The sequence below is a fragment of the Gobius niger genome (genome assembly GCF_951799975.1).
Source record: "Gobius niger genome assembly, chromosome: 3".
Taxonomy (NCBI): Eukaryota; Metazoa; Chordata; class Actinopteri; order Gobiiformes; family Gobiidae; genus Gobius; species Gobius niger.
In genome coordinates, this window is record NC_136854.1 from 31,261,982 (window position 1) to 31,283,620 (window position 21,639).

General features: G+C 40.7%; 2 protein-coding genes across 4 annotated transcripts in view; one reads left to right on the plus strand and one right to left on the minus strand.

The window, feature by feature from the left end:
- Window positions 1-12,031, minus strand: part of LOC306960785 (hexokinase-1) — a 38,316-nt gene extending 26,285 nt beyond the window's left edge. Inside the window, exons 1-2 of the mRNA XM_079553336.1 lie at window positions 11,712-12,031; window positions 1,180-1,342 (exon numbers count right to left, since the gene is read on the minus strand). Of these exons, the coding sequence (XP_079409462.1) occupies window positions 1,180-1,342; window positions 11,712-11,774 (226 nt within the window). The 5' untranslated portion in view covers window positions 11,775-12,031. The remainder of the gene's footprint in view (window positions 1-1,179; window positions 1,343-11,711) is intronic.
- An 8,744-nt stretch (window positions 12,032-20,775) lies between these two features.
- The window catches only part of myom2a (myomesin 2a), a gene marked incomplete at its 5' end in the record, with an annotated part of 35,311 nt that continues 34,447 nt past the window's right edge, over window positions 20,776-21,639 (plus strand). The window contains one exon of one of the 3 annotated variants that reach the window (XM_079553272.1): window positions 20,776-20,912. In XM_079553272.1, coding sequence (XP_079409398.1) covers window positions 20,776-20,912 — 137 coding nt within the window. The remainder of the gene's footprint in view (window positions 20,913-21,639) is intronic. The other 2 variants (XM_079553274.1, XM_079553273.1) reach the window with 2 other exon arrangements.

A 21,639-nucleotide genomic window follows, 5' to 3' on the forward strand; every position in this document is an offset into this window, starting at 1 on the left:
ACAAAGAAAAGAAAAATCAATAATAGGCTACACAATAACTACAGGAAGCCACAATATTTTATTACACTTCTGACAGATATTCATACACTTCTTACTCACCCAAAACCAAACTGCATGGTAACGTTTCAGTCATGATTTTTCTAATTTTATTTAAGGTGTTTAGGATTTTGTTTAGATTTTAGGTTTTAGACCATACCGTGTTGAATTTTTTGGGAAATGTGCACGAAGTATCATCGCGATATTCCAGACAGTTTTGAATATTGATATTTTTTTTAGTGATATTGTTTTGCACAACATTATTTTGTTGTTATTAAGGCAGTTGGAAAGTCTGTATTCTGTATATGAATGTTTTTTGAAGTAATTGTTTTTACTTCATTCATTGTGTGCATTGTCCCGGCCTACTGCCTACAGAATGTGCAGCAGCTTCACCTCTGGCCTTTGCCTGATCCTCTCGACCCGCCGTTGTTGGTGGGGTCTATTTTTACTGCAGGACCTGATTCTCTGCTCGGCTGCGGGACGTCAGGCCAGGAGTTATTTCTGGGCCTGTCCAGTGTTTACCAACAGCTAAAGGCTGAGACCGACTTGACTTTGACCTCAAGTGAACAAGACCTGTTACTGTACTTCAACACAGCAGTGATCATGATATCACTATACAATATTCACATTTCATACGAGCAGAGAGGGTGAAGTGTCCTACACCAGTCATGTCTGACATTTCCCAGTGCACACTGCATTGAAATAACACGGTTTTGCAGAATAGAAAGCCAAGCCCTGCAGCACAGATAGTGTTACAGTGTGACTCCTGTGTCAGTTCTGTGGCCTTTAGGAGAAAAAACGCTGATGACGCTCTTTCTTTGTGCAGCCGCTGGTGTGGCCTGGTTTGGTCACTGTTGTTTAATGGGCACAGGCTCCAACTGCACTCTCATCAGAAGAACATAAATAAACAAGAATAAATGTTTGACAGTTTTTTGTACTTAAAGCTAGTCACGGTGAGGGACGCAAACCCTGGGCATTCCTGCTTTGAGACGCAGAGCTGTCTCTTTTACCACAATGACGCCACATACATTATTCGACTAACATGAGAACTAGACAGATGTGAACCGAACGAAAGCAGTCTTTACCCACTGTGTTGTATCAGAATCTAGTTTTAATGACGATGTTTTAACACTGTTTTCCTACCTGATCCGTCAGGGATGGAGCGGACGAACGTGGGCAGCATCTTGACGGTGGCCGTGGGGTTCGTGTCGCGGCTGAGTCCGTTCTCCATCTCCCTCCGGAAACGGTTCATGAGGTCCTTCAGCGTCTCATCGGAGAAACGCATGGAGTACAGGTACTTGTCGATCTGCAACGCAACACAGAGCACAGCTGTTAGACTCGTGTGAAATTAAGCAGAATTTACATAACAATGAATATGGCACAACAGTCAATTGAAAAAGAGTTTGAGCTAAATTAAGACTAAGGCTTAGACTCTTTGTAAGCCACCACACTTTTCATTTTAGGCTCCATACATACAGAAAAATCCCTTAATGAAATATGTTACTTGCATTATTACTGATACTGTGCTATAATTTGGGGATATATTCTCCTGTCCTAGTTGAGAAGATGTACAAAGTTGAGATGTAAGTCAAACAAAAAGCATAGTCATCATTACAGGTCATCATGGTCATCATGAGTCAGTTGGACATTGGCTTCATTTTGACAGCAGTTAAAGGTGTGCCGATGCACAAAGGGCAAAGGACATAAAATCTCATCTAAAAGGAGCCAGAGATTTGGACCTGTACCAAGGCACTGGTCATGTCCCGCAATGGTACACTACTGTTCTCTTACCAGGATTCAAACTTGTATCTTAGTTCAATGTTAATTCTCTCACTCTTTCAGTGCTTCATTTGTCAATAGCATATCAGTTACTATTTCCATATCTGAAAATACTACAGGACTTGAATCAACATTTCTTTTTTCGAGTCTCTGTTAGGCTTAAATAAGACAATATGAAACAATATTGCAATAGACATAAGCGTGTGGCGCAGCAAGAAGATCCCCGGGCCGGACGGGGCCTTTGTGCACGTTCTCCCTGTGTCTGTGTAGCTTTCCTTCAGATGCTCTCTCACTATATGAAGTCAGTCATAGCACACCATATAGTGCCAGCGATTTTTGTTCCACATTCACTCCACACAATGGTGGTCAGCTTCATATGTAGCTTCATTTTCCCTGACAGAAGTGAGACTGACAGAAGTGCTGTCGTGACTGCACACATCTGCGCCAACAGTCCCTCTGACCAACACCATTCACTCACTCACGCACACACACACACATCATTCCTATCGTACATGGGAAACCGGAGTACCCGAAGGAAACCTACACAGACACGGGGAGAAGATACACACTGGGGAGGGATGTTAGGGATGTTATGTTGTCAAATATTACAATAGCAACAATATGCGCTATTAATAAAGCTACTGTAACAACATCTTTTTTTAACGATTTCATATACATATATGTAAACAATATTGGCAGTGCTCCTTCAGTTAAAAGTTAAAAAAAGGGGGGAATTCATTGTCTTCACACTAAATTACTTTCCCGGCGGTCACTGGAATAATGAGTTTTTGGTTGTGAGGGTCTTAACGGGTCTGTATTGATTTGGCATTTAGACGTGGCCATCACTCAACAGCAGAAACAGCCAGGAGCACGACGAGCAAAAATGTCAAGGAAAAAGCAACATTCAACGTGTAAAATGGGCCATCATGTCAACACTGACACTCAAACACTCAATCTAAAGCCAATATAAGTAATGTACATGTTATTAAACGTCAGGCTTGTGCTGCTAACTGATCACACTGTTGCGGCTAATATTATTCAGTGCTCATTCAAAATAACAGGCAATAAATCTTCCATCTTTCCTCCTGTGAGCTAGCCTCTATTATGTAACCCAGACTGTAGCCAAAAACTGAATAAATCCCTTTACTGATATTGCCAAAAACTGAAAAATCATGTCTCAAAATATTTCCTGTGTGCAAGTCAGCGGACATTTGAAGCTTTGTATTGCTGCTAGAAAAAATATGTTACAAATATATATCAGTGCAAGACACGTGCCTCACTACTCAACCATCTGTAGATTTCTTTTCTGGTTCAACATATTGATTTTAAACCTATTACTCGTGCGTGTTAGCTGTTGCTGCAAAAAAAACTATATACTTGACTGAAAATTGGAGCTTGAATGGATCCAATTAGTCTAAAACAGAAACGCATCGATATTGAAAACAAGTGCCAATGTTCAGTTTTGCTGCTGACTTGGTTAAAATGTGCACAGTTCACAGATTTTAGAACATAAATCTCTAAACTACAACCACAGACAAATAGCAGAAAAATTGTTCAGCCCTAGTTACATGTTGCCGTGTGCAGACTTCTATTATGGACAGGAGAGGTTAAAAGCATTCTTTTGGTGGCCTGACGAGGGCTGCTCTTGACCTCTCTGAGGCCTGTGCATTGATTGCAACACTGGAGCGGTCACTGATCGATGGGACACTACAAAAATAGCACATCTTAGCATTTGTCCTTATTAAGACAACAGACCCAGCCTTGTCCTCTTGGTTCAGTTGGTGCCATTGCCAAACCTTTGATGTCACTATTTCTGCCACTGAAAGTGTAAGAAAGAGTTCATTTATTAGCTCCATCTACAGTTAACAGCTACCAGGCATGCTACTACTTCTACTGTCAGTACTACACTAAGAGCTTTATATCATTAGACCTAGTAAAGACAATGAACCCATTCACCTCTTTCTCCCAGATACAGTGTCATTGTAAACATTGTAATCACTGCTAAAACTGCTGCTAAAAGTCATTGTGCCGAAATTAATGGCTAAATGTCATTAAAACCTCGCCTTACCCGAACACATTTTCTCTCTGATCTTCATATCAGCTTTACCCAAATCTAAAAGGTTAGTCTATATCCGAGTAACGCCTCATTTGAAAGCTAAGACCTACAAAACGTTTTCGTCACACATTTTTGTCACCTTTTCATCACGTTTTCGTCGCTTTTTTATCATGTTTTGTCGCTTTTTTGTTGCATTTTCACCCTCGTTTTTGTCTTATTTTTTCTTGCAATTTTGACACTTTTTTCAAGAAGCTTTTTCAGATTTGAGTGAAGTCAACCTGGAGAAAATGTGCTCGGTTCAGGTGGGGGTTAAGAGATTCGATTGGATTTCAAATGGCTCAAAAGTTGAATCCAATTTCCTGTCAAATATCAAAATTCCCTCTCATTCCTCTGTGTGATGGAGTGTTTTTTCCACTGCATTAAAGATATAGATTCTGTCTGTCTACCACCCCGTTCTACTATCACTACTACTACTACTGCTGTGATGAGAGCCTGGGAGCTTCAGCACATTTGTCCTAATTATAAGACAATGGTCCCAGTCATCCATTGGCCCCTGGTCCGGTGCCATGGTAAACCTTTTTAATTACGGCCGCCGGATGGTGTTGCGGGGGATTTGCGCTCTGGATGGTGTCGTTACGTAACCGCGCGGTGAATGCCACGAGGCACAAAGTCTATTCACAAAATCTATTCTGTGCCGTGACACAGCAGCCATATCAGCCCCTGCTCTTTACAATCACTATTTATAACGACCAATGCAGTCTGATACGCAGCACTCTTGGCCTTTTTAGGGAGAGAGCAGGTTCTGGTGTTCTGACATTTAAAGCAACACTGCGGAACATTCTGGGGTTACTGTATGTGTCGCTACATCGCAAGCAACTCAACTGTCTTAAAATACTGACAATGAACATGGCATCGGTGCCTGTTCAGCTAGACACCGATTACGCTATTTTTGTTGCGGATTATCAAAATAGATCTTTTCGCTTTGAAACCTCGTAATCATCTGCTGGCGATCAAATCATGACAGCAGAATCTCCATGGAGACGAGTGGGTGATGTCCCGCTCTCGGCAAAGTTACCCTCGAGTGCACGGATGAGCTGATGGGTCACGGGGGAGTTTGTTGCAAGCCTTGACCTGATAAATGATCAACAGACAGACGATAGATGTGGAGCTTCAATCTACAGCAGAGATCATCAATACGCGGCCCGGGGGTCACATCAGGCCCCCGGAGCTCCTGTCAAGTCCTTTTCAAAACTTTTACTGAACCAATGTGGTTTGAGTTGACTGAGCAGTGGAACAGAAGCAGAGACAAAACATGCTCAGCAACGTTTATTGGAATAGAATAGAATATTTATTGTTTCCTCACGAAGAAATGTGTCAACCAGGGCAGGTACAAAGAAAACAGAATAGACAATGAAGCATATACATCAAAAAGCACAAACCACAAACACCCAGACGTACATACAGATTTAGTCCATAATGGTCAGTCAAGGCACCATAGTTACTCCTAGACTTAACAGCCTTTGGCAAAAAGTGACAAGAAACATGTACCGGGCGGTACTACACAGTACATGTTTGAATCAACTACAAAGTTTGTTTACATCTGAAAGGCCCGTGTGCCGAGCTACCACACCGGAAGTTATCAGTATTGAAGGCTGTGACCAATAACAAAGGCTCACATGCAATGGTTGTTAGAATGTCAGTAACATGAGAAAACATGAGACAACACACAGATCTCCATTTGAGTAGTTAAACAGTACGAATACTCAGAGTAAATACTCAGAGGAGCACAATGCAGACACAGCCGTATACCGTATTATCTTCACAAATGTTTCAGCTGTTTCTATAGACTTCACTCAAGGAGAAACCGGTCACAGAATGATGTCCTCTGATTGGTTGAGGTGTCTCAATGATGTCGCCTTGTCTTGTCCTTGTCAGACTGGTCGAAACTGGGTTTTTCCATTGCAACACAAACACAGCACTTATTAACTAAATCGTATCCTTTTACCACATGACCAAATAACAAAGCTACCACCATAAACATTAGAAGCAGCAACACAGAAGGGGGGGAAGCTTTTCATCCCAAAAGATGTAATTCAGATAATGCTAAGTTGTTATATTGGAGACTGTGCCAATTACAAACAGTCAACAGCAACCTTTTCATTCAGACACACTTCTACGTATCCAGCTTGTCTGAAGTCAGACTACTCCGATCATCTCCGAGTTTTCTACTTGTAACTTTAACTTTGAACGACACTCCGAGGCATTTCACCTTGTCGGAGGTTGGAAATTAACCAGTTTCTGAGAACCAGTCCTTACTTTACTTTTATGAAACAGTTTGGTCCATACTTTGCCTTTAGTCATAGATGATGATGAACATGCCCAAAGCTTATGATCACAAAGTGTAAATAGAGGTACTTGGCTGAGGCTATAATGAAGCAATCAAAAAATGTATAATATACTTTAATTATTATTGTCGTCTCTGCTTATAAAACTTGACTTTATTTTGCATATTTTCTCTATTTATGTCAATGTTTACTACCTCCTGCTGATGCCTATTTGCTGCTCATACATAACTTTTAGCTCGATATTACTGTCGTGTTTTTTTATTCTTCAAACAGCTTCATTTCTTAAAGAGACTCCCATTGACCTCCTCTTTCATCCCTGCAAGTCCCGCTCAGAGTAACTAGTTTACGATGTCTGATTTGGAACGAGCAACAGGAAACGGAGGAGACGAACAGACAACATAGAACCTTCAATTAGATATGGAGTCACATGGGAGTGCTTTGAATTTGTCTTTCTTTATGCAGTGTCAGAGGGTGAAGAATGGGGGAGCTGTATGACTTTTGGGCTATTTTAAAGACATGGATGGAGCCTAATATTGCAAACTAAGTCAACTTCTTTTTTATTCGTTGTAGTGTATTCTAATTATGCGAGGACAGCATTCAGCTTATAGCAACTAATTAAGATTTCTATTCAGGCTATAAAAAGATGCATTATAGCAGGTTATAGTAAAGGTATGCTACTATAGACCTTCAATAACTCCACTCACAAACTCATAAAAGTATCAACATTTGTGTAGCAACATTATTACACAATCTAAAGGGATTGATAAAATGTAGAAAAATATATTAAAAACTGATGACTACTTTAGCTATACTCAAAACAATCTCGTAAACCTGTGCCACGGAGATCAAATAACAGTCCCCTCGTCATTTATGGTTATTGTGTCATGTCCAGAACAAATAAAGCAGCGATGTACCTATCACATCTGTGGCTACATTTAGTTTGGCACTATTCTGTAGCACCTGCTGCTGCCTCTCAGGGCTCGAACGCAAATGATGCAATATCACCTCAGCCAAAACCGAGACGCACACGGCAAAGAAAACAAAATGGCCTCGAACAAAAACATATGACAATGACAAGAAGCCAAATCCTAGAATGTGTTTTACCATCGAGACCAAACCTTTTATATAATGTGCATTCGAAGTAGCGCTGACCATTATTAGAAAAATAGTCTGTGAATACATTTCAGTGCACTGTTATAAATAAATATGTTTAGGTGTAATAACATTTGAGAGACTGAAATATGAGCTGCTGAAACAAACACAGGACCCCATCGATACAGACGGCATCTCCGAGAACGTTCACAAAGCACGTTCAAAGCTGTTAGGGGGGAAAACAAAGGGGGAAAAACTACTCTTTCACCTACTCTTACACCACTACTACTACTTTACCAAATGCTGAATTATGGATGTCCTTTCTACCAAAAAACATACAGGGATATGGAGAGAAACAAAGTGATTCCACAGTCTATATTATGGAGAATGCTAACCATAATCCTAGTGTTAGCTTTCATGCTAACAGCGAACATCGAGTGCCAGTTAAAACTTCTAGTGGAGAATCTGCTCTCAATCAAAGCATTTACAAAGACCCGATTTGGACTTAACAAGCTTGAGCTTCCTTCCCTCCCAGCTAGGCCACGCCCCCTAGTATGATGCATTGCCACATGTATCTATGGAGAGTCTTCATGAAAGACACGCACGTCTAAAGTTGAAACGCATCAGAAAAATGTGTGTAAAATAAGAGCCTGTGCAACCAAGTAGTTCCCTGGAAAAAGATTTATTAACTTGAACGAGTGATGTGGCGTTTCAGGCTTGGTCCTTCATCAGGCATGGTTTATGGACATGATTTGCAAATTACAACCATTAAAATTGGGATTTGATTAGATTGCTATTAATCTTTCGGGCAGCCCAAACTTAGAGGTTACTTTTACATTATAATTATATGCCCACTCATTTACTAAAAAATAACATTCTGTGAGGACATTTAGTCACTCAGACAACTCTCACTCTCACATTTATGAACCAGAAGACTTTTACTTGATTGTTACTCTGCAGATATACTTTTAAACTCCTTTATTAGGTTATATTCAGCATTGTACAAGTACTTTACACACCTTATCCTTGGTATTTTTGCCGTCTTACGTCCATGCAGAACAGGGGTGGGCAACATCAGGCCCGCGGGCCAAATTTGGCCCTCCAACATAAAACCTTTGGCCCCCAAGAGATATTTTGAGAGAACATTTATTCATAAATTAGAGACCAAATACGTGATAAAGTACTCTAAAATGTGGAAAATACTGTCAATATTTTCACATTTCCTGGCAAAACACCCCATTAGGTCATTATGATTTGCAAAACTTATATTTGTAGAAAAAAAATTGCTTTACTTTGGGCTACAATTGTTAGTTTTGGCCCTTGGCATTTTAGCAATGAAGAAAATTGACCCTCCGTCAAACAAACCTGCCTACCCTAAGTAGAAGATGCCGCTAGTTATATATAATGCCAGTAGAGGGCGCACTTTTTCCTCTTTTGCTCCAGTGACCATAGCAGAGGAGCAATATCTAAACTTTGGAAGCCATATTCAATCAGCACAGGGAAGAGAGCTTGACTATGAACAGGATCAGAACGAGTTTAGTGAATCTCTCATGCATGGGTTCCTTTGGGTTCCTTTGCGTGGCGTATATCAGAGTGTGGGCCCGCGTTTTCAGTGGGAGTTGGACTGAATATGCAGAATAAAACAAATGAAAATGAAACAAATCAGCACTCAAAGTATATGTTTGATGATGTACCATTATAACATGGTTTAAACCTAAAACAAGCAGATTTTGTGTGATATACATTATATACATTGATATAGTCATTATGCATTTAAAAGTGGTAAGAAGCACAGCCCATAGGAAGTCCATGAAATGGAAAAGTAATGTCCTTTAGCTTGAGTGCCTTTGTGGTGGCCTCACTCTCTCTCTCTCTCTTATTGATATTTTGAGGGTTCATTGAGTTCGTACAACATCTCTTCAATCACACGCAATAAGACATAACAAAATCTCGATACAATGTTAATTGCAATATTACGTGGTAACTGTTGTACTGTAGAAAAGCTACTTATTCTTAAGTTAATTGAAACTGACGTAGTGCAGCTGATTTCCATGGTAACGCCGGACAGTCAGAACCATACAGGGGGATAACAGACAGAAACTGATCAATATATATATATATCTCTAAAAGTTTGAAATTACATAATTAAATCAAATTGTTTGAAACATTTAACTGTTACATGCCATTTTTCAGTCGCTAGAAGACTTTCTAGTATATGCATTATATTAGACCTGTGAGATAATCACAGTTGCTTGCATTTTGGGCAAAATTGTTGTAGTAATCCCTGTCGTCTTTCTGTGGCAGTAAAAACTGAGCAGTTAGCTCTTCGAGTAGGTGGGAAAGCGAAATTGAGACCATTTACCATCAGTAGCTTTGTGATGCCCATTCAGGCTCATTTGACATCATTTGTTTTAGAAACATCATCCAATTAGCCTTAATTTCAAGAGGGAATCATTGGTGAAAGGTGTACCTTCACAGGCACGCCTTGAACTCTGCTGGGAGCAAGACATCACCAGGTCGTCTCCATGGAGATGTGGCTGTCTTTGCTTTAACTACAACATTGGGTGTAAATACAATAGTTTTCTTAGATTACCCATAGCAAAAATAGCATCATCTTGCAGAGAATTAGGAGCATATTTTGTATTGCTATTACATTTGTTGATGTAAATATGACCTGGACTATTCTACATTTTGGCTTTAAATACCTTTAATATACTATACTGTATATTATAATGTTGGCTTAGTAACATGAAGCAAAGGATTATGGTCTACATAGTTCTCTCACTGTTTTTCTTCCGCGCTGCTGCAATAGTAAGATACGTTTCAGACCTGGGAACATTTGATATTGCGAAAGTTCTTGATAACATTGTGCACTATTGCGATATTATGATAGCACTTTTATTGTTACACCCATACCTCCGTTCAGTGCAGTTGACCTCTATGTGGAGGGTCGCTCAAGCCCAGCCACTAAAGCAGGTTGTGATGATTGGACATTAGATAAATATACATAAGAAGCTCTGGTCCTGGTTGTGCAAGGCTTTGAGAGATATTAATAGTCTAGTCCTAAGGCAGTGAGAAAAATCTGAATGTTTCACTCAAAAGGGCTTAAGTTGTAGGCAGTATATGAGTCATGGTTTGAACACATACACATACTATAGAACTAATATTAGTTAACAGGTGCAGAATGCTAAAATGAAAACTAGACAATACAGAGAGAATATAGATTTAGACCTTGAGCCTTATGTAAAATATGATTCATGTATGTCTGTGATTCATGTGCAATTCATAAATGTACAGCTGGATGACGTTTGAAAGCAATATCTTTTTGCAGTTTTTCTGACACGTGCGACTGTGATTTCATTTGCGGAAATGTTTTAAAATCAAGATTCAGTTCATCTTCTTTACCTAACATTGCAATGAATTATAATGTGGTGATATATTGTGCAGCCCCATCCCACAGCAAAAACACTTAAGAGACAATATATGAACTGAATTAGATATCAGAAAGTGTTTGTAGGGAACTAACATACAGATTATTCAGTTTTACATATCAAGACCCCATGGAGATCATATAGTTAGTTGAAAAGGATATTGGGTCGGACTCTACTCTACATCACAATAATAAATTATATGGTAATAGGATGCAAATAACGGTTACTTGGATTTTGAAGTCCTGTTTCAATATTATTACAAACAATACTGAGGAAGTTTCCTTTAATTTACAGTCTTTATAATGTAGGGATTGGGTTAAGTTTAATACTAGTCTTCATATGTGTCCTTTTTCCATGTAATTACCATGCTACTACACTTTGACTCATGCTGGTTCCGTGCTATCACTGTGCTGTGCTGTAAAGTACTTCCAGATATTGTTCATACCTAACTAATCGCAGTCTTTGCTAATTTGCTAATTGCAATTATTCATATTGCGATCAGTTGTGCCGCCCTAATGATAATGAATGATAAATAAATCTGTATTAATCTGTATAATGTACAAAATGTGCAGGATTTTTCACTGAGGAGGCAGAGAGGAGCAGCGCACGACTTCTCCCTCCGCTGACACCTGTCTGCTTCTGCCGCTATGGCAACCATCGCTCCCGGAAACACACGGCACACCATCAGTGTCCAGGCCTGCTCAAGGACATCCAAAAACTCTGGCCCAAACGTGGACAGAGACACTCATTTCAGGACAAATTTGACTCTCTGTTGCCTTTTCTGCCCTCAAATGCTGCATCCTTGCTCTGTCAGTGTTACGCCCAGTGGACCCTGATGAGCGCTCGCCTCTTTCTGTGGCTGTCATGATGTTTCCATACCACGCATGGATTGCTACAGGCTGGATTCCACTACTACTACTGCTGCTGCAATACTCCTCACTGCTGTACATTTAATATAGGCAAAGGGCTTACCTTTTTCAGCTGATCATCCTTCAGCTCTGTGAAGTAGTAGGCCAAAAGCTGAGCCGCTATCATCCTGGAGCTGTCCAAAAAGCAGGAGAGAAAGAAGAAACCAAAGGGGGCCTAGAATTCGCGCTGTCTGCTGTCCCCCAATCCACCTTGCGATGAGTTTAGACGTGACAGAGTCTACAGAAGGCTTGTTGGCTTGGAAGCGGTGCCGATATCAGGAGCAAAGCAGGCGAGCGAGAGATGGCCTGTCTACCCCGCGATAGGCACGCACACACACTCTCTTGGAAATCGCATAGAGGTTGGGTCAGCAGCGCTAAGCCCGGCCCACAAGGAAACCGGCTTCCTGCGACAGCTATGTAGAGGCAGGCCAATGGGGGGGCAGAGCTGAGTGCTACGGGTACTATGCCCAGCCCCCATCAAGGAGCCTGATTGGATAGACAATGGAGCGTGAGGAGAGAGGAGAGGAAGGAAGGGAGGGAGGGGTAGGTTCTCATAGCGGGACACAGTGGGACAGGGGCGGACGTGCGGATAGACAGGACGCAGCGCAGTGATGTCACGGGGCTCCTCCTGCTGCATCATGGACAGAGAGGGAGGGGGCAGGGGGGCAGAGGGAGAGCAAGCTAGAGTGAAGGGCATTAGAGACACCAGAGGAGCACTGGCCCACTGTCAGCTCCACACACCGATCAGAGAGGCTTAACACCCACAAACACGCTGAGCAACTTGTGATGTGTGAGGAACTTCATAATAGCCTAGTTTTAGATCAAAAGTAATGGCTTAAGATGCACTTTATTGTCCTCATAGGGAGATAACTTGACCTCTGCGATTGACCCATCCTTCAATGACGCTGGGGAAACCCACTGAGCGACCGAGCAGTAAGTCGCAATCGAATTGAGATCAGGGTCACAATCAACAAATCACAAAGACAGCAGTTATTCAGGTTGTGTTTACGGGTAAGACTGTATTCATTTTAATTAGAGATCCTTTCATTTAGGCTATAGGGAATAAGGGATGGACTCAAGATGTGCTAAGACATGGCTTACACTGGAAAAAATACCCTCTTAATGAGATAAAGTACTTAAAATTGCTTTAATAAAAGTTCTTTATGTTGAATATGGGTCGTTTGACCTAATCTAAGATTAAATAAAAATGCTAATCCAATGGCCCCACCTTAACGTGGTGGAGGGGTTTGAGCACCCGAATGATCCTGGAGCTCTGTTGTCAGGGGCTTCGTGCAACAGGTCCTAGGTGACGGGTCAGACAAAGAGCGGTTCAGAAGCCCCTTATGAGAGACCAACAGGCCCGTTTAATTGTGAGGCCGTCCTTCTGTGGACCCACCACCTGCAGGAGGAGCCATAAGGGGCTGGTGCAATGTGATTTGGGCAACTCCAACAGCTGCCCCCACAACCCGGCAACGGACAAGTGGAAGAAGATGGATGGATGGCTAATCCAATGGAGCAGAAATTCCATTCTATACTTTTACTTTTAAAAAGGTTTATTTTTTACTTAAAATGAACAAAATAATCAATAATTAAGAAAAGATGTGCTTGTTCCAGTGGCAATAAGAGGTTTTATCTGATCAAGACCAATCTACTCAAACTTTAGATTTTAAAAGCAGTTCTAAGTAACTTGTTTACCTTAATAAATCCTTTCCGTTGTCCCTTTGGGGCTAATACAAGTGTTAATGGGATGATTGGAGGGTCTTTCATCTGCCCCCTGGTGTCTCTGACCAGAAAACCACAATTGCAACTTCGCTGCCTACGGGTCGGAGCCACCGGTACACACTAATGGAATCACAAAGAAGCAGCTAACAGGCTAATGGGCAAAGCTAACTGCGGGCTAGCGCCACAGTAATTACAGCCAAGTTTGACTGAAAAAGTAATCTCCATTGTGTAACTGGATGTGCAATATCCCTCTCTTCCTTTGTCTTTATTTACTGTCACGGACAATTAATGAGTAAAAAACGCAACTTGCTACGACACCTGCAGTAGCGCTTCTGGCCTCTAGGGGCATGAGTTACTTAGTACTGCTTTAATTCAAGTAGATTTATGTCATTTCTTCCTTAAGATGATGATTATTTTTTTCCAGTGTATACCTTGTTATTGCATAATTAAGTCCACTTTAGATTTATTTTAGATTCTTTTGGCTGATTTGATCGCCACTTGCAAGGTCAAACGTAACGCCCTTCAAATTACTGATCACTGGAGTATAAGGAAACCACAACAACTGCAGAAGCTAAAGTTGCTTTATTACAAAAATTCTAAAAGTATTCACAAATACTACAGGGAGGTTCCAGCGTGGTCGGTTTCGGGAGCTGTAAGGAGTTTGGGGGGGCCTTCCTTGCTAGGGAGTCCAGGCTTGTTGGAGTTTGGAGGAGCAGGGGCTAGAAGGGACTTAAGACTATAGAGGAGCTTCTTCCCAGAGGTCCAGGCTGGGCCGACCTGCTCCGCAACTTGGCTCCTGGTCTCTGCGCTGATGAGAGCTTGAGAGTTTTGCAACAGAAACAAATAGCAACTTTTGGTATGGCATTTTAGCATTTCTGTGCACAAATGAATGGAATGGGAGGGAGAACATCGGCGTTCCGGACTTTTATAGCCGAAGTGCTGTCTCTTACACCTGCCCTCTAATCATGCCAACTGAAAGTGGCAGTGAAGTGGAGGACACAGCATTTTATGAGGTGGTACTTGGTGTGAAAAGTTTGAGAACCGCTGCTTTAGGCCGTAATATAAACGTCTGCAAACAACAAAACACAGTATCTTGTCTCCATCTGGTCTTACTGTGTATAAAACCTGCTTACCACACAGTTTAGAGCTGTACAAACATGCTTTAAAATGCATGTGAGTCTTGAATCCGTTTAGAAGTTCATATTGGCTTCTCTCAAATGTGACCGCTCCTGGACATGTATTAAAGCTCAGTCTAATGGAAAACCTCATGACACTGCGAAATTTCCTTTATGCCCTTGCCAATGTTGCCATAACACCCGTGCACGTAGCCTGGAGTGGCCTCTCCTCGTCTCACCCCCACACCGCCCCTCCATCCGCCCTCTCCTCTCTCGCGCTCCAGCTTCATGACGTCGCTACCTGCTGACCGCGTGACGTCTTCCTCTCGTGACGTCTTCCTCTCATGACGTCCCGGGTCCAAACTCGTCTGACGCGGGGCTTTCCTTCTCTCCTCCCCCGTGTCTCCCCCTGAGGGGATTTACATGAATGAGGAGCTTTCCCCTTCAGTGCGTCTGCCCCGAAATGAGCAGCTTTGTAGTTTACTGTGAATGAACGGGGGCTGGTGTCATGGCCGCCGCTCCGTGACCTTCCCCTCTGACCTTCATGTGCTTTGCTGATGTGACCCGAAGGTTAAGAAAAAGGTTCATGATTCAAAATAATGCTACTTATATGACTGTTTATAGCGCTTTCATTTTCTAAAAATAGATATGATTGGCTAAAGCTTTTCTCATGAATAATTTTAACCTTCCACTCATCAAGAAAAAAAGGAAAATCATCTTTAAATAAGTAGATTTGTTTGTTTTTTACACTTACATTAAGAAAAAAACATCAACAATCTTTTTTCATGTAAATTATGTTATGTTTTCGTCTAATTTTGAGTGCGATGAGATCTAGTTTTGTAATATAAGTCGAAAATATATCTTGACAAAATTACTTATTTCAAAAAGATTGAAGAATTTACATGAAATAAGATGACAGGTTGACATTTTGTTTTGTTTTTTATGTATTTATTTGACAGGGACATTGCAATTCAACATGGTTTGCAGCTGATGCTATGCAAAAAGAGTTCCATATAGTGCTAACTTTTAATTTTCGTGAGGAATGGGACCAAAATATGGGGACTCTATTGATTTACTCAAAGGGTCATTATGCAACTTTTTATGCAAGAAAAAAAAGTTTATATGTGTGTGTATTTGACCTTGTAGTGACCCAGCGGCTATATGGGGGGTCAGCATGGCGCCTTGACTTTCAATCACAGTGGTCTCTACAACGCTTCAGGGTCAATTGTTTTGTAGGTTTACGGGTTAGGGGGTCCGTCAGCAGTGAAAACCTCATGTATGAATGAAGAAAGCTTATTTACTCCCGTACCCGGTTAGGCTTTTCTACACTCCATTAAATTACATTTGTGGTACATTTCCAAATCTTTCTAAAGCCGTTCTCGTTCATTTTCAGCCAAAACTTGACTCAAATGAAGGTCCAATTTTCAGATTTTTTTGTCATTTAACTTCAAGATATCTCTTTTGTGCATCAAATCTGGACTAAACCGGTCTAAAATACATATACATTGGACTAACATATGTCTGAACTGGGTTGTATCATTCAGATTAAATCCTAACTTGATACATTAGATTATCTCTTAAAATGAGTTAAAATGAGTAAAGTTTAAAATTGCAGATGACCCTGAGTAGCAGCCGGAGAAGCCCAAATGCCACGAGAGAAGTTTGAGAAACGCTGGCCTGAAGCACGTTTGACATGATGGTCTTGTCATAGGTAAAATGTTGGGAGTAAAAGTACATTAAATATTTTTTACTTCATAAGAAAATGAGGAAAGTTACATCCAAATTGCACCTTACATAGTGCTACTGAGACTGTCTACACATGAAACGTGTCTAAAATAGCCACTTCCGTCACTTGTGTGAACTTCATCCTGTTAATGTGAACTTCCAGCCCAGATACTGAAATAAATGAGTGAGGAAATGGTTGAAATGGTCTGTTGCGTTTGACCTAAATCCTCCCTGTCGTCGTCGTCGTCCTGCCCCGTTATATCACGCCCCAGTGACCGTCTGTGCTGCTGTCCAAACAGGCTCGGGCCAAGGGTCAGAGGTCACCGCTCAGAGGAATCCAGGAAGTGCATTTGTGTGTCACTTGTTCACGATGCGGTTTACATACAGTGACCTACGGAAAAAAACGTCAACCGCAGTGTAAACGTGATGATTTCTAACATATAACACATTTGATTCCTGTAAATTTGATGTTTTATTTTTGATTTCAAGTATCTGAAGCAAAACAGAGTGAAAGGATGGAAGAGCATCTGTTGCAGAAAGAAAAAATAATTGATGGCACTGGTTGAAATGTATTGTTGGTCAATTTCATTGTCTTTTTATTGTGTGCAGGAGCGCCGTTATCTTCTGTGTGGACACCAGAGGGCAGCAGAGACCAAACATTGTGCAAAGGGGCTGAGTTCAACTTTTACCAGAGAGAGAGATAATGGTGAGTCTTTGATTAGGCTTTGATTTGTTTCACTCCGTACTACATAAACGTGTGTTGCCTTTAAGAACTGAAATCTGGGCTGTATATTTGGAATACCAAAATAAACTGCAGATCCAGGCACTCCAGTAAATTTGAGCAGCACCAGAAAGTACTGAAAAGGCCTTTATTTCAATGGGTAAACATTTGTGGCACAGCTAAGGTTTAGTATGAACTTGAATTCAAGCGTTACTGCAGTCTAGACAGTTCACAAATTCACCACTAGAGGGAGACAGATTCTGAAAGTGGATAAGGCCATATTACAACACTGTCAGACTAAACCTAGGTTTTTTATGGTTTGGTTCCTGGATTAGTGATTGGTCATTACTGTGTGGTTTGTTCCATGCATTTATTGTGTAGATTGTTAACCTGGCTAACGCCATGCTGCTGTGTGCGCTCGAATCATTTCGAACTGCACAACAGCCTGGGGACCATGGCCGAAATTTTCGCATGGATTTGGGAACCAATCACAGAACGAGAAGGGACGGCAAGATGATGACGCGCTATTCGATATATACGGAAGCTTGTAGTTTATTTACGGATTTAAAAAAAAAAAGTTTATTTATGGATCAAACATGACAGCAGCAGACGCGACGCTATTTTTCGATCAAGTTTTAGGCCGTGTTTTAAATAGTTTAGCTCGAAAGTTTACAGCGGGTACGTCATACGTCATCTGATACGATGATACGATTGGCTGTGCTACGTGCAGACGCATGATAGACATTTGTAGCGCCCCGTAAACCACACCTCTCCTACGAGAAAATGAATTGGTGGTCCCCAGACTAAATATCACTTGTGATTTTAGTCTGGCGTTAGCCAGGCTAGTAGATTGTACTAAATTCTGGTATAGATTGGATGAATTTGGTCTTGTTAAAGCTCTTCGTTGTTTTAGATTGTACAGCTTTTGAACTAAGTAACTGACAAGTCCATGAGCTATTATATATGTACGGATTCGGATCGGGTTGGCCAATTGAAACAAATTTTTCCGGGTCTTGTTTGATTTCATCGGGTCGCTCAGTTTAGCAGGCCCATGCAGAGGGGGCTTGAGCCCCTTCCCCTTTTGCTCCATGCCCCTGAAGTGCCCTTTTCCCTCCATACCTTTTGTTTATTTGTATTATGTTTTGTTTATCCAAAGCTTTGCCAGGGTCCTTATCATTGGTTTTGTCCAAATGAGCCTTATTAGCTTATGTTAATAAATCAAATCAGAAAAATGAACATTCTCGGCGTAGCCTTGCCGAGGGGGAAAATATAATCTTTTGGGAAACACAATTTTTCACTCCTTTAAGCCATTTCTGGCAAAATATAAACATATTTATCACATACAAATAAAGCCAAGTCTAAAATCTGGTCCATACGGATGTTTATTCACTTCAGATTGTTCAGTAGAAGCAAAAAAGTGGCAGTGGTTTTCTGGCAAGAAACTTTGAAAGAATCCCCCAATCATCCCATCAACACTTGCCCCAGAGGGACAAAGAGGATTTATTAAGGTAATAAATATGTATACTTAGTTCTTCTTTTAAGCAGCAAAGTGCCTCATTAGTGGGCCTAATGTGTCAGTCCTAATGTTTCTCATCTAGACTGATTACACCTCTTATCGCCCGCCTGAGCAGAACACATTTTCTCTAGTTTGGCTTTACCCCAATCTACAAGCTTCTTGAAAAAAGCTTGTTGAAAAAAGCTTCTAAATAGTCATGAAAATGAGACAAAAACAAAGATGAAAACAAAACGAAAGAGCAACAAAAATGCAACAAAAAAGTGTATAAAAATTATAAAAATGTGTGACAAAAACGCATTAAAGAAGCAATGAATTATTATTATTATTTTTTTAAAGTGATGACCACCTGAGGAAAGTGATCCGTTTAGATAAGTTTGGTAGATTTTAGGCAAGGGGGAAAAGGTCAATGGGGAAAAAAACATTTTGTGATTCCACTTTGACATAAATGTTGAAACAAAGGTATGGCAAACTTGTGTATGTCATATTTTTTTGTGAAATAAAGAATTTCATGTGTAAAATGACGTAAAAAATGCATTGATTCCAGTGGTCATGATGTTAAAATTAAAAATAGCCAAGTTTAGCCTATTCCACATGAACCAAGCACATTTTCCCCAGTTTGCTTTTACCCATAATCTAAAAGCAAAAAAGTGTGAAAAGAGCAACAAATATGTGCAACAACAAGAACAATAAAACAACAATACCGCAAAAAAAAACGACAAAAACACAACATGAAAAAGCAACAAAAAAGTGACATAAATGAGATGAAAAAGCAACAAAAAATGTCAAAAACACGACAAAAAAGTGATTAACAAAAGAAGAGAACACAACAAAAACACTTCTAAAATGTAACAAAAAATGCAGAAAAAATGAGCTTTCAAATGAGGTGTTACACTAAGTCATTCCAGTCCAGAAGTTTTTAGATTTGGGTAAAGCCGAACTGGAGAAAATGTGCTTGGTTAAGGTGGGGGTTAAGGGATTAATAGTGCTAGGTTTGTTTCTTTGACATATTACATATGAAGAATTAGTCATAGGGATGTCGTTGCACTTTGAGTTAACTAGTTTGGGCTGAAAGAAATTACATTTACAAATGACATTAAATTACATTACAAATATGAGACTAGACATTTGTGAGTTTGTAGCTGCTACTTTAAGGGCAGTGTGTGTGATAAAAATGTATTTTGAGAAAACAACATTTGAAGGCCCTATTTTCTTGTATAAATCTATGGGGGACAGTTGCATTATATTATTATAATATATTATTATTAGTGAGTAAAGCACATTTTGGAGAGATTCAACCATATCTTTGTTTCCAGGTGAAAGTACTTCCTGTTGAGAAAGCAAACAGGCTAAAACACTGAAAACTGACGTATTGTTGGCCATCTCTCATTCATTGTTACATTTTAAAGACTGCTGTATATCTCTGTCAGTCTCATTGACAATCACTAAACCATTCGTAAAGATCATACTGTAGGTGTAAATGACATTAAGCCACTTCCTGTCATCCAGTTTAAACAAAGTCTGTTCCAACATGGCAGCTGTCGGTCTGGAGGACTGTAAAGTCAAACAACAGCTGCCCTTGTGGATCCTCAGCCCTTTCTTCCTCTCGGTCTTTCCCACAGAGCTTTAGCCTCCGAGCACCGGGTAAAAATAGGCGCCGCGCTCTTGTACTGTAAGAATCGGAGGTATCACTGTATCGTGGGCTCGGGGGTTAAAAATAGTCTGGAGTGTGAACCGAGGAGGACGGCGTCTTGAAAACCTAAAAAGGGCTCTCGGGCATTTGCTCTGGGGACCCACAAGAAACACACAAACTTAAAGACATTTTCTGCCTTTATTTTACAACATTTCCCAACTGTTTTTTTTTTTTCTGATTTGCGAAGGTGAGATGCAACTTTACATGTATTTGATATTTTATGGGCCAATTTACAATTCAGAATTTGGATATTATCATTCCTAAGTGATGATTGTGGATTGACTGAAGATGCATGGATGAGATTTAGCAAAGTCATCTTCTCATTCTGGCAGATTTGACTGGATTAAAAGCAGTTTAATTGGTTTATTGACCCAAATCATGTGGAAAAAGTTCATCACAGATTATTACAGAATGATACTAATGCCTATTTTGATTTTAAAACACTTTGGATCGTTGATTTAAGGAAACATTCATTATCCAGTAGAGCACCTGTTTGGCAAATTAAGCTCGTGGTTAGTAATTCCCCCAATCCAACAAGTGCAAACCTTCGAAATATAGTTACAAAAAAGTAGTGTATCCACATTCGCAGCAGTCTGTTCTTGCCCAAAGTGTGGAATGAGCGTAAATTTTGGGGGGTAAATGCTATATATAGTCCGGAGGGCGTCCATACATGGGGTGGAAGGGGAACAGCATTCCTCCTGTGACACATCAGCAAGTGCTTCCCGAGCGGCATCAGGCTGGTCTGCCACCGCTTTGCGCTCTTTTAATCTCTTGGGGTGAGTCCGTTTTCTCCTTTTTTACTGCCTAATTCTGCCTGTGGGGATTGCACTTTGTTAGCCCGGATCGGGACGCTGACATGTTTGGGATTGCTAATTGTTGTGTGGGGATCATCATCGGACAGCTGGGTGGACCCACTTGAGCCCTCTTTTATGCATTGCAATGTCCCCCCTAAGACTCCTGCTTTAAAGGGTTACTGACCTCCCGCAGTTTGTCAGTAAACCTGTTGAGAGAATAGATTTTCAATTGCGCGTGGGGGAAGCATCTATCTAGCAATGTTGTCGTTCTAGTCTCTCATTCAATCAGCGCTTAAACTTGTCTTTTCCCCCGACTTCATTTCTCCAAGGCTCCTTGCGCCGGCGGAGACTTGCTTAGGGCTAATCTATTCATAGCTCGTAAGGTGAAACATTTGCAGTGCTGAGGTCCGGTGCTGGCGATATGTCGGGACTGTGCGGCTGTTTCAGAAATGACTTTGACATGCACCGGTTTAAAATTAATGTGTTTACGTGCAATTGTGCTGAAAATGATCTTTTCACAGGTTGGGTCGAAAAAGGACAAGCGTTAAAGCGTGTGATAGATATTTTTTGGAAAGATGATCTGAAATTCCTGATAATATGATGTTTGGAGAAGCTCAATACAGTGATACGTGTAATGAAAAGTTGGATATTCAGTAGCTCGTGGTGCTCACGTGCTAATGGCCTGCACAATGGCCTACGCTTTTGAACA